This window comes from Orbicella franksi, chromosome 11, assembly GCF_964199315.1.
Source record: "Orbicella franksi chromosome 11, jaOrbFran1.1, whole genome shotgun sequence".
In the NCBI taxonomy this organism is placed as follows: domain Eukaryota; kingdom Metazoa; phylum Cnidaria; class Anthozoa; order Scleractinia; family Merulinidae; genus Orbicella; species Orbicella franksi.
The window spans coordinates 9,741,901-9,759,400 of NC_138155.1; the positions used below are offsets into that span (position 1 = coordinate 9,741,901).

Genomic DNA, 17,500 nt, shown 5'->3' on the forward strand with positions numbered 1-17,500 from the left:
TGTTGCCTCGACAACGAGAAACAAAATGCCTCCGAAAATAAGGCTAGGGGGTAGGTTGAGACAGTCTGAAGTTTTCTTTCAACTCGCTGACCACGGTACTGTTGTCCATCATGTCAGGTCCTTCCAGGTATTTATTCTGGTCTTTACTTAATATCTAAAACCGTCGAGGTTTTCGATCGTGCCATCGTCGTCATCTGCGCAGTAAAGTATAAATTGGGCTTCTGAGGAATATGGCATTATCCTTTATAACAGTGATAACCTACACCTGAAACAGCACGAGGTAATCACCCAGCGACCGCCATCAAATGGCCATCAATGTGCCTACGACTCGATCACGACTGGATCATGTAATCCGCCATTTTCGTTCCACCGTAAACTCAAAAGATCACAGGCGGAAAAATATCCCGATTCGAGAGAAAATCGTTTACACGACTAAAACTCTCCGGATTCAAACGTTTTCGGATTCAAAGTTCCCACATTAAATTCCGGATTCAAAATCTCCGGAGACACGACCAAACCGGGGAGTTTTTATTTTAGATTCGTCCACTTTTGTGTAAACGGCTAAATCAATCCGGCACTAAAACGTTCCGGATTCATCACGAATCCGGACAATTTTCTCTAGTGTAAACCTACAATCCCGGCCATAAGTTGTTGGGACACCTCCCCTTTTTGCGCGCTAAAACCCACGATTTCAACTACGTCCTTAACGTTTTAGAACAAAAGATGAATAGAAGCAAGTACAATTGACCCCCCTCCCCCTAGCAATGTTGCAAGAAAATGAAACTATTCTGAAGACTAGATCGGATGTGGGAAAAAAGGAAAAATGGACAATAGAAAGTGGTTAGACAGTTGTGTTGGAACCGAACGCGATTGCTGAAAAATCGTTATTATTGGAATAAGACCTCAATATCTATCTTATCCTCTCTTTAGTTCGAGAATACTGTTCTAGGAGGCGAACAATTCTTGAAACGTGGCTATTCTGAAGCTATTGTCAAGGATTTTTTTTTTCTTCAAGATGTTTATCAACGTTGACAGGGGGAGGGAGGTACTCGGGCTTGCGCGGTTTTGGTCTTAAGAGAGGCATCTGCCGTAACTGTCCCAACACTTTTCACCAGGACTGTAGTCTTAAATGAACAGCGAACATCCATCTTGTTTTGTTCGCGGGAGTCGGTCACGGAAGAGCCAATTTCAATGAAATGTATAGATAATTTGATCAAGCAATTAGCCAAAAATAGGTTGGCCGCCAAAACAGTTTAGGGTTTATCCTAACTCTAACCTTAAGTTTTAAGACTGAAGAAAAAAAAGAAGAAAAGCATTGAGCATTTCAGTTGTTTGAAACAGAAACATTCGCGCACAATGAACTTTATGTATAGTACGTGCGTAACCTGGAAAGCAATCCGTTCAGCACAGTAATTGTTCAAATTAACAGCTTACCGAGACACTCGCACTGTTGACGCCTCTTATTTATGATTTAAACTTTTTAGGATTTGTTTACTTTACTTTTTCCGACTTTTTAGCGGGAGAAAAGGTACTAAATGTGCTGGTACAAATAACAAGGTTTAACCGAAAATCGATCCGTCGAAATCAACGAATACAAATTTAATCACTGTAGCGTTCCTTCAGATCACGTAAGGCTACAAACCAACAATATCAACTTGTCATTACGCTTAACAAATGAACTTAGAACGATTTTCTTTCAAGAACTCATTCTTGTAATTAAAATGATCAAAGAAAGAACGACAGCTTAAAACGACATAGCAGTAACACACGAACTCCAAGTAAATTGCTTTTAATTGGCGTTTTTAATTAACGAAATTTCCAAAGCGATGACTTTCAAAATATTAAAGTTAAAAGTGGTCCATTATGTTTTTCTTTTTTCACCCAAATGTTCTAAGATAGCCATCTGCGGCTTGTTGGAAATGAATTATGTATTCAGGGTGACCGCCCGCGTCACGCAACTGTCTACATTCTCACGGCGGTTCAGGGAAAAATTTATGAGAAACACAGGTCAAGGCGGGCGACTTAAAACCATTTGCCCAGAGAAGTTTTTTGATTTTCAAACAGGTGGGTGTATAGTTAACCCGTAGAAAGTGTTTTTATGGTATTTAAAGTTATAGCCCATAGAAAAATATGGCGATATTTTAGTGCTATACTTCGTTTGCAACACATCGTAATATTTTGCGTTTCTGTTCGATCTCGTTTCGGGCTCAAAGGAAACCTCGATTTATTTTATTTTTCGCTCAGTCATACCATGAAGACCTGAGCTGAATGTAAACACCATTGAAAGACTCTCAAGTAGCTGCTGTGCGACGCGCAAAGCAATCAAATTTTCAGAAAATTTAGCATAACAGGAAGTAGATTTTGAGCTCAATCGGGGCGAAATCGTTTTTCGCAAATTTCTCCCCCAAAAAACTGCATTAGCAGAAACTAACTATGGTCCGTTTGTTTACTAGCTAGGGCCAATCTATGGGCAAAAATTGAGCAAAATCAGGAGCCATAATCGGGGACGGAGACCGTAAGTCTTGGGATCCGCGCGCACCTATGATATGGGACAATTTTTCTATTTTTAGAACAAATTGCGCCATCTTGACGTCATATATCCGCGCGGATCCACGCACATGTCGGGGGCTCTCGCCTGGATGTTGTCACGTTGCGTGATCAAATGGTGAGAGTTGAGAGACCTTGAGAGATTATCTTGCGTATTTTTCACAGCGATGGCAGGGAATAAGGCAGGGAATACGAACCAGGGCGCTTATGTGTAGTTTTATGCTCTGAGCTAACGGAAAAGGTGGGTTTTTCGGGGTCGAAAACGAGACTTCAATCTCGCGCTGGGAATGAATAATAAGATCTGCTCGCGCTAGTTGTAAGCTTACGCGTATGTCTTTGCTTTTGTTCTGACTTAAGAATACAGCAAGAAACTCTCTACTCTGGTATCGAGTTAATTTGTGAGTTTCTCAGACAATGGTTAATCATAACCAAAACCTGTTTTGACGGTTTCTTATTGTTTCTGCTTGTTTGGTGAGTTTGCAAAAGTTTTTGAAAGGAAAGTCTGACGCGTACAATTAGCTCATTTGCATAGTGCAGCTCGTGCACTTTCAAGTCCGAGTCGGTGTTTCAATTGTCAACAAATCTTGACAAACATTTCTTTCGTTATCTTTTGTGCTGAGATGCTGCAACAAATTTCACGAACGCAAAAAAAGGCTACTAACATCATGTGTGTTTCTTCAACATAAGCGTAGTGAAGTTTTACACTGCGAAAATGAAAATGAAAATAGACAAGGAGTTTTGATAACTCGATCAACAAAATCGAAATCGTTATTCGAAGTTGATTAAAGAAAGCGTCATCGTAACTTTGCTGATTATTTCTGCTTTATTCACATATTTTCAGCTTAGCTTTTAATATGTTCTCAAACATTTATCAATCTTAAACATATTTAAAAACTATAGAGTTATTGTTTGAGTTCGATGTACGCTTTCACACGAAAGTGCGGCGGAAGTACAATTTGTCATGTTTACTGACTCTACAAAACACTCATCGGCGGGCGCTCTCATTCATCGACAACAGAGAATTTACGGGATTTTACACGAATAAAACTGAGCAGTATCTACGGACGTAAAGTTATTGGGCCTTGATGAAACATCAAGCGTTGCTTACAATTCAGGCGAAACTCAAACTAGTAATTATTTTGTTCTACTTTTCGGTCGCGGCAGACTGGCAAACTCCTCGCAAGCGTGTGACAAGAGGAGCTAGGAAACTGTGAAGTCCTGAAGCTCTGCTATTTCTAAATATATCCAGCTAGTTTTTTGCTGTGTAATGGAAAAGCTGTTAATCTTTAACATATGTGAAATTTAAAGTGGAGTAATGTACAGCTCATGTAAAAGAAGCATCCGTCGGAACACAACTTGGTCAGCGATATATATAAGCTTAAAGCGGAACATACCTAAATTCGACATTGTCTTACTTCACTTAAACTGGAGCAGCTTACGACGAAAATACTTAAGCAAAATTCCAACAGACGTAAACGCGTTGAGTTGCGGGCCAAAAACATGAAAAATTTCGGGAATTTCCAACGCCATTTCCCCCGCGCGACATTCGCAAAAATCCTCGCAGCATGTACGCGCGTGTGTCGCAGGCGATGGCGCAATTTGTTCTAAAAATAGAATTATTGTCCCATATCATGGGGACAACCCCAATACTAGAAATGGCGCGCGCTTACGATCTCCGTCCCCGATTATGGCTCCTGGCAAAATCGATTTTTCGACTTGTGCCGTTGTTTGGTCCATAGTTATGGGCACTGGCTCTTAAGATATTTCCAAGATGGCGGGACTGGCACCGGCTTCGTAAGACGTTCGTTCATGCACTATTTTGTGCAGTGTGGCGTATTTTGACTATGTTTATTCACAGCAACAGAGATCAGCTGTTTTGTTGCTTCGTTTGAAACTACCGAAAACCTGGAAACATCTACCTTCTTGAGATGACTCTGAATTTGTTGTTGTGTGGTTTTCGTTTGTTTATGTTTTACTGGACTCAGTATCATACGGATCTTGAGCAGATGTTGAAGAAAAATCGCCAAAATATTCGTCAAAATGGACACTGAAAGTTGGGAACTTCCATTAAAGTAGGCCTTCAGCCTAAAGGAGCTCATAATCGTCATTCAGAAACTGTAATTAATTAAATTCGTCAATTTTTTTGGAAAAAAAGCTACAATAACAACAAAGTTTTGGCAATAGTATTTGCAAAATTCTCCCCACAGTGGCTTTTTGCCTTTCATTTTCCTGAAATTTTATTGTTTACTTTAAACTAATCTTGAAATCTGATTGGTTGTTTTGTTTTACTGGCCCATTCTCATTGGCTGAGAAAAAGATGCGATTTAGAGCAAAAAATAGTGCGATTCGTGAATAAATCGCACCACTGAGAGCCAATCAGATTACAAGGATAACCAGTGATTTCAAAATGGATTTAATAAATGTATATATATATATATATATATATATATATATATGTATATATATATATGTATATATATATATATGTATATATATATATGTATATATATATATATGTATATATATATATATGTATAACCATATGAGGAAGTAGCAGATCCCATTAAAATAGTGCTCAATACACATATAGTGTAGAGCTGAGTATATGAGTAATAACGAAGAGGCAAGATTTGCTGTTACTCCGAGTTTCGTGCTTACGCACTCATCAGACAGTATTTAATGATAAGCATTCCTATCAACTAGATATATATACACGGTATTAAACAATAGGCTAATTGCTGGACTAGTTGCATTACAATAAGTGATAGTTATACTGGAAAACAATAGGTGTGAAGACAGAAATTACGGGGAAGAGTATAAACTGCGTGGGTGCAGTACAATATAAAGAAAGTGTCAAGCGTTCTTCAAGTAGAATTTGTTCTCGTGCCGGCATTTAGAAATAAGTTCTGATCTTTTGTTTAGTAGATTGTCGTTGCTATGTTTGATAATCATTAGTTTTTCTGTGAGGCAGAGGTCGCATCGTTTGGAAATGTTGTTGTAGGGTCTTGCACGGCTAATAATTGACCATTTGATGTTGAAGTCTTGTTTTTTGTCGTGTAGTTGCCAGATGTATTTAGAAAGCTCGGTGCTGTTGATGTGTTTTCTGTGCTTAAATGTGGATTTGTGCTGCGAGAATCTCTGTTTGAATGTTCCTTCTGTCAGTCCAATGTAGTTCTTGGTTGTGTTGTTAGTTGTAACTTGTGCGTTGTAGATTACACTGGAAGTCAGGCATTTGTTGTCTAGCGGGCATTGGTCTTTTTTGCGGCTGGATGCTGGAAGTTGCTTTATTATGTTAGGTGGGTGGTTAGACTTTGCAACTTCCAGCATCCATCAATCGCCGTATTTCCGCCAACTCATGCAACGAACACGAATTCAACAAGGCCAAACCAATCTACGAAACTGCTTTGAAAGCCAGCGGATACTCTGAAACACTAATTTACAACGAAGACAATCAACCAACACGCCCCCGACGCAACAGACAAAGAAACATTATATGGTACAACCCTCCATTTAGTAAAAACGTAAAGACAAACATCGGTAGAACATTCCTGAAGCTCATATCTAAGCACTTTCCGAACCAACATAAATACCACAGCCTCTTCAACAAAAACAACGTCAAAGTCAGCTACAGTTGCATGGACAACATGAAAACAGTAATCAACAAACACAACATGAAAATAACAAACGCCGACAACAACGCCAACGCAATCACCGGAGAGCAATGCAACTGCCGCAAAAAAGACCAATGCCCGCTAGACAACAAATGCCTGACTTCCAGTGTAATCTACAACGCACAAGTTACAACTAACAACACAACCAAGAACTACATTGGACTGACAGAAGGAACATTCAAACAGAGATTCTCGCAGCACAAATCCACATTTAAGCACAGAAAACACATCAACAGCACCGAGCTTTCTAAATACATCTGGCAACTACACGACAAAAAACAAGACTTCAACATCAAATGGTCAATTATTAGCCGTGCAAGACCCTACAACAACATTTCCAAACGATGCGACCTCTGCCTCACAGAAAAACTAATGATTATCAAACATAGCAACGACAATCTACTAAACAAAAGATCAGAACTTATTTCTAAATGCCGGCACGAGAACAAATTCTACTTGAAGAACGCTTGACACTTTCTTTATATTGTACTGCACCCACGCAGTTTATACTCTTCCCCGTAATTTCTGTCTTCACACCTATTGTTTTCCAGTATAACTATCACTTATTGTAATGCAACTAGTCCAGCAATTAGCCTATTGTTTAATACCGTGTATATATATCTAGTTGATAGGAATGCTTATCATTAAATACTGTCTGATGAGTGCGTAAGCACGAAACTCGGAGTAACAGCAAATCTTGCCTCTTCGTTATTACTCATATATATATGTATATATATATATATATGTATATATATATATGTATATATATATATATATATATATATATATATATATATATCTTTCTGCACACTTGGAAAATATGCGTATTTCTTAAAGTGTGGTTTGTAAATGCCTATTTTAATACTGTGCATTTAGCATTCATATCAGAGAGATAGGTAATGGCCGAATGAATACCTTTACTAATTGAATCAGGCAATATTTGTGGACAAGAATGTCCAAAAAAATTCGAGCCTTTATTTTAGCAGATTTTCATTTAAGCACACTCTGCCCTCACGTTTAATTAGAGAAAATTATGTTATCTAAGAAGGGCTAGGTACGGTAAAAACTCACCATTCCACATACTGCAACATTTAAATTTCTTGATGCTGGACAATTTGCCTCCTTGTTGGCGTGTCACAAACCCGGCGATAAAATAACCTTCCCTTTTACACTCACTGAGGCCGGCTTTGTTAAATGTATTGCTTACGTCTTCGTCATAGCAGTTTCCCCATTCATATGGATGGTGAGATGACTTGCAACATTTTCCCCACTCGATATTGCCAACATTATTCCCATTTCCACGATACAAACCTCTCAGAAAGAAGCCTTCCTGGCATTGGCTCGTCCTGCTCCTAACATATATTTAGAATTACAATAACTGTTGTCAATACCCTTTATAATATTGACATCAACAACAACAACAACAATAATAAATAAATAAATAAAACAACAAAAATAACAACATTGGAACTAAATCAACAACTGCAATAGCGACAGCTTCACATCAAGAAAAGCAGCTGGAAGAGCAAGAACCACGACATCAACAGTAGCAGCAGCAGCAAAAACAAAAACAACGACAACAACAGCAAAAAGAACATAAAAAACAAAAAAGAAACGGCAAAGCAACAACACAGCTAAAATAACACGAAAAAGCCGAAGTTGGCCAAATTTAGTATTGAATATCGAAATTTGTAAGAGTTGCCCTTGCAACCCGAGCAAGTTGTCTTCTCGCTTTTGTAAGTGTGAGTAGTGCAAGAGAGTTGGAGCGTAAAAAGAGAGTGTGCATGTTGCTGCGCTTTCGAACGAGACGAATTTTTAAGCGGGTCAAGGCTATGGCTTGGACATGCGCCCAGCCCCTAAAGCATCCTTTTACTTAGCCGTTATATTAATAAAGGATCTAGACTTGTCTTTTGTATTATTCATAATTAACTGAAGCAAACTTCAACAAATACGTCGAAAATATGTCACCGTTTATGTAGGAAGAATTTGTTGGGAAGCAGAGTAAGGTGAAACAATCTCATTCCCAGAGGCAGCGATCCTTTCGGTCAGCAGCAAGAGTTAGAGAACTCTGAGCCAGTATTAGTCAAAGCGGTCACACTCTTTAGGCAGGTTTATGATCAGTTACTGAACTTGAACCCTTGCGCGCAATCAAACCGGAACCGGGATTTTCTGCTTCTTTGAGTTCGTACAGGGCCGTCAGGAGTTCGGTAGCCGCTGACTGAAAAAGCGCGGGCTCTGGGGAGGAGGTTGATGGCAAAAATAATTAAAAAAGTTTTAAAAAAGAAAAAGAAGATGGATTGAATCACGTCACTGTTCAGAAAGTAAGAAGAACTATGACTAAATAGGCCATATTCGTATTCTCGGTATTGAACTGGAACTAGCTTGCAATGGAGGCTCATGAGGGGGGATATCAATACAAAGAAGTTAATTAACTTGCATTTGAAAAGACTCCACCCGTTAGCCTCAGTTGCAAGGTATTTCCAGTCCAGTATCGAGAACACGAATATGGTCTATTGTCTTACTGGTCCATTGAGCTGGTCCAATCAGGCATCTGACATATTGTTGGTGTGTTCCAGAAAGTTCGATCGCGCCCGCAGCATTTGGCTTTCTTTATTCCCCGCAAGTTGTCTGTGCCATCCCGTTCAAAGCCTACGAGATTGTAATATCCAGAGGATGATTCGCACTGTGTTTCTCCCTCTCCGTTAAAGCTATTGCTCCAATCTTGTAGAAAACATGAGCGTGTTGCAGCTGAAGAAAAAAAAAATGCATTGGAATGTAATCATAACCATTCTGAATCACCTCAATTGAGTTGATATGCATTGCTAACGCACACGTTTTACTGTTATGTGAGTAACTGAATAAAAGGACATAGAGAGGAAGTGTACGAGCACATTTGAATCCATATTGGAATGAAGTCAGGCAAATTGGGTCAAGCTCAGCTATTGCAGGTTTGAAAGCTTTTTAATTTTTTTCCTTTTAACTGTTAATGTCCCTTCGACTTTTCCGTCGCTGCAGTCAAAGAATCTTCGAATGAGATGGGATTAAAAAGTTTAATTTCTTGAATTGGGATTAAAGCAAGTGGATTTTCCAAGAAAATGGAACGGTTTGTGTGTGTCAGATACCAAATGGATCGAACATTACGAGGAGATCGAAAAAATACCTTTTTTATCTGTACTTTAACTGTACTCAAGTATTAGTAGTGCTTGGGACTTGGATATGAGATAGGAACGTTTGACTTTTGAAGAAATTGAGATGAAAATATTCTTCATAAAGTGACCAGGTGTAAATTATTCTATCGTTAGATAATTGCTTTTCCTCCGCATTCAGTTGGATCCATGCAAATACCTTTATCATTTTAACGTTTTAATGTTTAAAATTTAATTTTCCTTGTCTTTTACGCTTGCTCAATTTTTCTCTTGGCTTCATCTTGCCTTCTCTTGGTCTCCGTAAGAACGGAAAGACGAATTTGTCAATTAACATTTTGCCTGGTTATAACGCATAACTCAATTATGTTTATTTATTTATTTTTTCCAATTCACGTTTCGTGCTAATTCTTTTAATATTCTATACCCTTATTCATTTTTTGTCGAATTTTAATCATTTCTAAATCAAAACAATTACAAGTACTTACTTGAAAAGGATGCAAACAAGTCAAAAAGCAAAAAGACCATCCAAATTGGACCTGTCGGCCACATCGTGAACTGGAACTCTCTTTGTTTAAGGTATGGCTGCAATAAAAAAAGATATATATTAAGAAACTAATTCCTGATTAGGCGAGTTGCGATTTAACTCACTGTTGGTGCTCCCATTCAACCTAAAAACCCGGAACTTTTACAACATATAAACGGGGCCAAGTGGTACGGGAATTTCGGGAAAGTCACCGGGAATTCCGAAAATTGTCGTATTCCCCAGATGCGAACCGTTAAACGAAAATTTCGGATTTCGGGGAGAAAAATGGACATGGACAGGAAATTCTTGGTAAGAGATTTTCGAAAATTTGAATATACAGATACATCGCGAATTTGTCATATTTTCCCGAAATTCCGGAAAATGCTATTCCATTAACCAGTCGAAGTTTTCGAAAATGTAACCACAATTTCGTTTGAAAGTACAGCGCCCACGATTCTGCCGTTACTGGGTTCTTATATCCCAGAATCTTAGCTACGAGCGAAGTCGATTTACATTGCTGTATCCGAATAATCCGGAAGTCCCAAAAAACTGAATTCCGAAATCAGTTAAGTTTGATTGTATACTAATTTCCAACATTGGATTTTTTTTAGTAAGTAGCATCTAGAAGGAAGAAAAAGCTCAATTTTTACGATGGTCTTCAACTAGAGTACGTTGAGGAGGAAGAACAGTTTTAATAAGCACAATGCAAAATTATAATTGTTTCAATTAGCTATAAATTTCTGCAGCCCAAGAACAGTAAACGCCCCCAGTTTGACTTTTTTGTAGCGATATGAAAATAAACCCCATGAACTAAATGTTTGTTCATCGCGAAGGATTCAAACGTTTTTAGGGCAAAATAATTACAATAACTAACACTCGTGATAAGACTTTGCATGTGTGGCTTGTCCGCACGACTATAGGGTAAAAGCGATAACGTGATAACACTATTTTAGAAAGTTAGCAATAAATTCAATCATCTCCCTAATACTCACCACCACGATTGAAGAATACTGTTTCGTCTTCGCCAGGCTGTATTACGGGCCTTGCGGGTTTAATATGTAGCTATAATGAAATCAGTGCCTCAATGACAGCTTGCTACAGGCACCCGCAAACTTTGTAGTTGATTTCACACTGCACCGAGTTTCTCGTGGACAGTGCACTCCTGGACAACATACAATACCCTAAATTCGCGGTATAAACCTCCGAGGAGATAACAAGTAAAATATCCAAATGAAATGTACACTAACCATATTACATAACTTTCATCTCTTTCTCATGTGACTGAAAAGAAAGCGAGGTGATAAGTAAACAAAAAAAAAATCACCTTGTCTTTGCTAATTAAACTGGCGCCACGGTTATGAGTTTTCTCTTGCTCTGGGCTCATGAACTATTAAAACGACAAGATTATTAAAATTCACGAGCAACTGATGCTCTAAGACATTCTATTCAAACTTTACTTCATCCAAGAAAACAACAAAAGCAGAAATATGAAAAAACTCAGTATCGTATCCTATTGACTTTTGCTTGCATAGTATAGCAACAGTTTTTCTTTATGTTATTTTATGCCTTTTCTTGTTATGAGGGAAGCTTCTCTCTTGTATAGTTTTTTTTTTCATTTACTCGAGGTCGGGATTCAACGATCATGCTAAATACTACAGAACCTTTTTTTGTGTGTTGTACAGTTGAACAAAGCTTTGACTCCTTAGACAGTCAGGTAAATCGGGCCGTCTCATTAAACCTTCCAATAAAGAGATTTAAGTGGCATATTAGTTCAAGAGCAGTAATTAGTACGATATTAGTAAGACTAATTAAGTCAGCCATTGTTTCGCCAGCTTTGATTCATTTGAGCGTTCAAATAAACACTAGAAAAAAAAAAGCCAAAAAAGAAACCACCTGTTACGGGTTGTTATTAATTGTTTAAGAGAGACAATAATTTTTTAAACGTCTTGATTAGTTCAACACATTCGCTGTTAAAATGCCAAATAATGTTCCCATATATAGCCATCACATGTCCACCGCTTTACATTCGCTTTACACTTCCTCACTTTTATTAGAAAAACGAATAGTACATTCCAAATAGGTTTTTATCTTGTTTTGTCTTGCCCTTGAATGTGACTTTCCCGTGTTTTTTTTCACGGTATTGAGATTGGTGTTGAAAAGGCAAAACTAGTACGTTAGTAATCTTATGAGTATCTCATCTTTATTGCTAAGGTTCTCTTTTTGCTTAATTATTATGAGTACTCCTTGCTTTGCAACGACGATAAAGTTCATCATATTGCTATGCAAATGGAAAATTTTTTCACTTCAAGGAAAAAAAGGAATAATTAGAGGATGTCCACAACTCTTCTGGTATTGAATTTGGTTGCTATTTTGCTATTCGAGCCTGCACTAAATCATATGGCCAGCTGTTCAGACATCATTTTTTTCGCTAAATGGCCAAAACAATGTCCTGCTGTGACCTTTTTCTACTTTTCTCTGTATCGCAAAAGGATAAGTTTGTTTTTGTTTGTTTGTTTGTTTTTCAACACAGCTACTTTCTTTGTAAATACTACATTAATCTTCCTCCTTTTGGGTGTATGCCGTCAAACGTCAGCTGTGGAAGAGAGCGCGAGCATTTTGATTGTCCTTCTGAAACTTCTTACCACAATGAAACACGATCAAAATGCCGGTAATTCAATAACCGAAAGGGAATAGCAATGAACGTCTCAAATACCAAATTTGCATTTCCTTCTACATTTATTTGTTATCGACTTGAAAGACCAGAAAATTCACTTTAATTGACATAAAAGGCAGGTCAGGGTTTACTGAATAAAAATGGTGTTTTTATTTCGTCGTAAATGTGTAACTCTATATTCATTCATTTTTGTGACACTGATTGTAAATAATGATGTGGTTAACCAAAAATGTATGAATTCCTTCATCGAGCCAAATTTTGCTCATTAGAGGCTAAGAATGGTCAATTGGACAGAATTATGGAGAAAAGGAAAGTTTCGGAGAAAATTTGTGCTTTTCTTAAAAATATCAATTTTTTTTGGATAAACATGGAAAGTGTTCAAGCTTACCTAAGTGTTTTCTGGTGTTTTTTTTTTTTTCACTCACTCTGTCCGAGAGAGTTTCAATAGGTGTCATCTATTTCAAGTTTACAACATTACATAAGATATTTTTCAAATAACAAGGAAAGCTTCTCTGGTGTTGCTTTTTACTCACTCTGTCCGAGGGAGTTTCAATAGGTGTTATCTATTTCAAGCTTACCACATTACATAAGACATTTTTCAAATAAAAAGGAAAGGTTTGGAAAGTTTCACCTTTAAAATAGTGACTCAACTCTCCTCAGTGATTAATGAAGAGAAGTGCAGTTGAGACTGACCAAATGAGACCCAATCTGAGAATCACAATTAGCTATGGAATTGCTGGGAATAAATATGTTTTTTTAGAGTCGTCTCTACTAGTTGAACCAAATGTACGGCTGCTAAACGTTTTTTTATGTTTGTTTATTAATGTCGCCTTCTCTTTGATTAGAGTCAAACATACCAGAAAGCTAAGTTTTAGTCCGGTAACGTGATGTATTGTCAAAACCTTGCGAAAATAGCACCGAATGGTATATCTGCGAAAAAGGCGATATTCTGATAAGTGATCCCATAAGTGGCTCAAAACAGGGTTAAATAAAACTCAATTAATACCAGTAAGTATTACCAGTAGGTAAATCACACGAGTCCTTTGTTGGAAGGTTTGGTTTCTTCAATCGTTCAATCGTGAACTTACGCGTTAATGAAAGGTCCAGTGAGTTAGAAAATTACTTTTGCTTTGGTTAACACTTCGCTATTGTGTGTTTCTTGTTGCATTATTAGGCTACACGCACAATCACCAGCAGCTTGTTTAATTAAAACAGCAAGACAAGTTTTACTCGTTGCCTATTTCCTGGTTAATAATACATAGCTCAATTTAATGGTCCGCAGGAATCTTATATTTTGTCATTGTAGTTTTTCAATTTATTCGGTCAACGCATCTGAGTCGGGTAAGTCACAAATGTTTCAACTCTATTTCCTACCAAGATACGCTCACCCAGAACTTAAAATAACCCTTTTGTTTTAGGATGACATCGTTGTCATTATTACAATAACTCGCTCATAAACATGGTTACTTACAAAGTGCTACTCGCCACCAAATAACCTTCTTCCGGTCCATTTCGCCCTCCGGGACGAGACTTAAGAGCAAAGTGATATCATTAAGTAAAATGTCTCTTTTAAATTTAATTATTAGACCTCCAACCCTAATGATTACTACGTCCCCAGTTAGAGACCTCGCGAACTCCAACTGGCGAGTGATTGTTCCCTCCAGTGAAAACCATATGTAGACATCTCTAAAATGGTAGCTTAGAAACTTAGAAATTTACCTGTTAGTTGATAAGATTATTAAAAAGGTGTCTCCTTTTCCAACATTGTATACATTTGTTTCCCCCAGCTAAGGGATGCATCTTGTCTTTTGGTTGTTTAATTTAAATGGACTTATATATGCATTTTTCAGAGTGGAAACATGCTCTGTTACACCACCAGTTTTACCACGCAGAGGAAGTAGTAATTAGCAAACGTTTCCTTACGTTTATTTTGCTATAACTGATCTTACGTCCATCCTAAGAAATTGACAAGGTATAACAAGCAATAGATTGACATATTATTTCTTATGCTTACTCAAATATCGTGGAAGCTTTATAAAGCAAATTCTCTTTAATTGACTGTGCTTTAGACTGTTACAATGGTATCGCCTGGAAAGATAACAAAAGCAATAAAAGGAATTTTTTTTTTCATGCTGACTCAAATCGGGCAAGTTTTGTAAAGCAACGATTTTTCTTCTATTGACTGTGCTTTAGATCACTGCAATGGCATCGCCTCACCTTAGAATCGCGATTTTGGTCACACTCTTTACCTTTCCAACCTCAACATTTCAATGGTGTTACGAAGACGAGGAATTTCAAGAGGAAATGTCAAAAGAGGGATACTCGTGGTGTACACCTCAGTATGACCTTCTTTACGTCAAAGGATTTCAACGGACTCGAGGAACTGATGACCTGAGGGACTTTAGGAAAGTGAAATGCTGCCAGCCACCTGAATTACATTTAGAAATACCTTACACTTGTACGTCGGCCGACTGGGATATGAGTTTTTCAAGGTGAGTCTTTCGAGTCACGTCGGGGTGATTATTTTTAATTTCGTTTGGTGCGAGTGTTTACTGTTTTTTTTTTCTTTTAAGAAGACACTTCTAAATTTGAACCTTTACGCTAAAAAGAATCGATCTACATGTAAAGTACTTAGGAAGCTTAGTTATAACGCGTAGCGATTCAGGAAAGTTATTTGGGTTAGTCAATTCACTTTAGCTTGCCGAGGGAGGACGACTAGAAACTGACATACATGTTTCGAAGTTATCTTAAGTTGGTATGCTACTCGTATACCATTTAAACTAGAAAATTAGTCAGTTACTTAATGCATTCCGACTTGAAACTGGAAACGAACATTCAAGGTGAAAACACAAACAGACATAAACCGAAACAAACAAACAAACAAACAAACAAACAAGAAGTTATCGATGTTTTGCGGTTTAGGGAAGGCTGGGCCACTTGTCCATCAGGCCATTTTATTCGAGGACTCCACCGCGGAGGAGGACATCAGCTGAACAGTATTCAGTGGGCCACCTGTTGTAAACCTGCTCTTCACCCACACTGGTATAAAGAGTGTTATGAACAAAATGTTAAAGGTGACACCATGGAATGCAGCAGAAATAACTTCTACGTGGTTGCTATCCATCGTGGTTCTTCTCATGCACTCTCGAGCATCAACCAGCTCAGATGTTGCAACATGTACGATGGTATGTAGTTGATACATGTTGCTGAGTGAGCCATTATGATTTGATGATGGTTGGTGTTATGGAATCCGGTCGCTGGCGGGGTTTTTCGTGTTCATCGGTTGTAGCCTCTAAATGCCACAATGTGTTAAACTTCTCTAGCCTGAAGTATGGGCTGGTTACACGGTTACACATTTTTGGCATTTTCGAAATTTTACAATTTTCGGCAACTTTCCCGATTATACAGAAAAGGTCGCAATTGACGTGTTCATAATTAAGTCTCCCAGTATGTTAGTCATTAAGTCAATTTCAAGATGACCAGTATTTTATAATGCTAGAATCTTTACTTTACTTCTCTTTTATAGAGAAGCTCCCTCTCACATCAGTGCTAGAAGTCAAGACGCGAGTCATGGATTTGACACTTGATAACCTAGCTCTTCTGGCTAATTATCTTGGCTATGGTTGGGCTGGTGGATGCAGAGGCAGACGCGCGGGGCAAGATTTCCTACGGGAAGGTGACAGCTGGAAAGCCCACTACCAGAATGGATGTGAGGATTACATGTCAACAAATCGTCTGAAGATCGTTTACGAGAACTTTTCACTCAAAGTAAAGAACATTGATTACCTAGAGCCAGAAATTCAATCAATGAAACCCATTATACAAGATGTTGGAGAGATAAATAATCAAGATTCCTCAGGAGTAGACACGACCATTGCTCGAGAAATCAAATCTGTTCGCACCGTGACACACTCGTCTTCCACAAGGTTCAAGTCTGGATTTGGAGCTTCAGTAACGCTCAGTTACCAGTCTCCTGGATTAATAGCTGGGGCTGCCGCTGGGACTCTTAAAGGGTCAGTCACCCTGTCAGGTGGAAGTGAAGGTGCTGTACTGAACACAGATGAGAATGGTGAGATAAAATGGGACATTGTGCGAGTTAAAGAGAAGCAAAGAACAGAAGGCAACGCGGGGTCATCCTACCGGATTACAACTTCTCAGAAGAAAGTCAACGTACCTTACAAAGCCACCATACAAGTCCAATTTACTGCCAGGCTGGAAGGCTTTCTCATTTGGGGTGGTGGAGTCAACGGAGACAATCCCAACTACCATGAGACGTACCGAGGCTCAGAAGATCGACCTTCCTTTCCGTACACTATCGGCACGGCCACCAATCCCTTTTACAAGTTCTTGAAGGAGAAGAGTCAGCGAAATGACAGTCCTTGGCTTTGGTACCTGCTAAAACAGAACATACCCAACGCGCAGAACGTTATCGACAAGCTAACCGATGAAAGTCTGTATGAGTTCGAGCTCCATGGCACGTTTCATGACGTGGGAGGCTTGGATTTCAATGTGCAGTGGGATGATAAACCAGTTGCAAATGTTGGAAGTGCTAATGCAACACTCACTGCTAACAAGGAACTGTTGTGAGATAGCCGTGACTATTTTCTGTATGATGTTTCATTTGATCAGTCAAATTGAAACAGCGAATCGAAACTTGTTGTGTTTAAATTTGATTTACTATGTTGATAGTCTGTATTCTTATAAAATTGCTTGTTGGAATTCAAGCCAAAGTTATGGTAACAACTTAACTTCGAACAGTCACTGCCCGGCTTTGAAAGCTCTTATGTTGGCTTAGGTCAGATCTCGTTATTTCGCCAAAAGTCTCATTTTAGAAACGCAAACTCGTGGAGTTTTGAATAAACGAATTGCAAAAGCAAAAAGAATAGATCGCGAGGCCGTTTTTCCTGTGCGAGTTTGCAGCTATACGTATAATTAATGT

At 38.4% G+C, this 17,500-nt stretch overlaps 2 protein-coding genes across 2 annotated transcripts in view; one reads left to right on the forward strand and one right to left on the reverse strand.

Annotated features, from left to right (window-relative positions):
- Window positions 1–11,802, reverse strand: part of LOC145502373 (uncharacterized) — a 16,540-nt gene extending 4,738 nt beyond the window's left edge. Inside the window, exons 1-3 of the mRNA XM_081481689.1 lie at window positions 9,850–11,802; window positions 8,741–8,966; window positions 7,290–7,570 (exon numbers count right to left, since the gene is read on the reverse strand). Coding sequence (XP_081337815.1) covers window positions 7,290–7,570; window positions 8,741–8,966; window positions 9,850–9,913 — 571 coding nt within the window. The 5' untranslated portion in view covers window positions 9,914–11,802. The remainder of the gene's footprint in view (window positions 1–7,289; window positions 7,571–8,740; window positions 8,967–9,849) is intronic.
- A 459-nt stretch (window positions 11,803–12,261) lies between these two features.
- LOC145503457 (uncharacterized) lies at window positions 12,262–17,246 on the forward strand. The gene is made up of 3 exons (XM_081482914.1): window positions 12,262–15,053; window positions 15,484–15,746; window positions 16,088–17,246. The coding sequence occupies exons 1-3, from the start codon at window positions 14,764–14,766 to the stop codon at window positions 17,146–17,148; spliced, it is 1,614 nt and encodes a 537-aa protein (XP_081339040.1). The 5' UTR covers window positions 12,262–14,763; the 3' UTR covers window positions 17,149–17,246.
- Window positions 17,247–17,500: the final 254 nt, after the last annotated feature.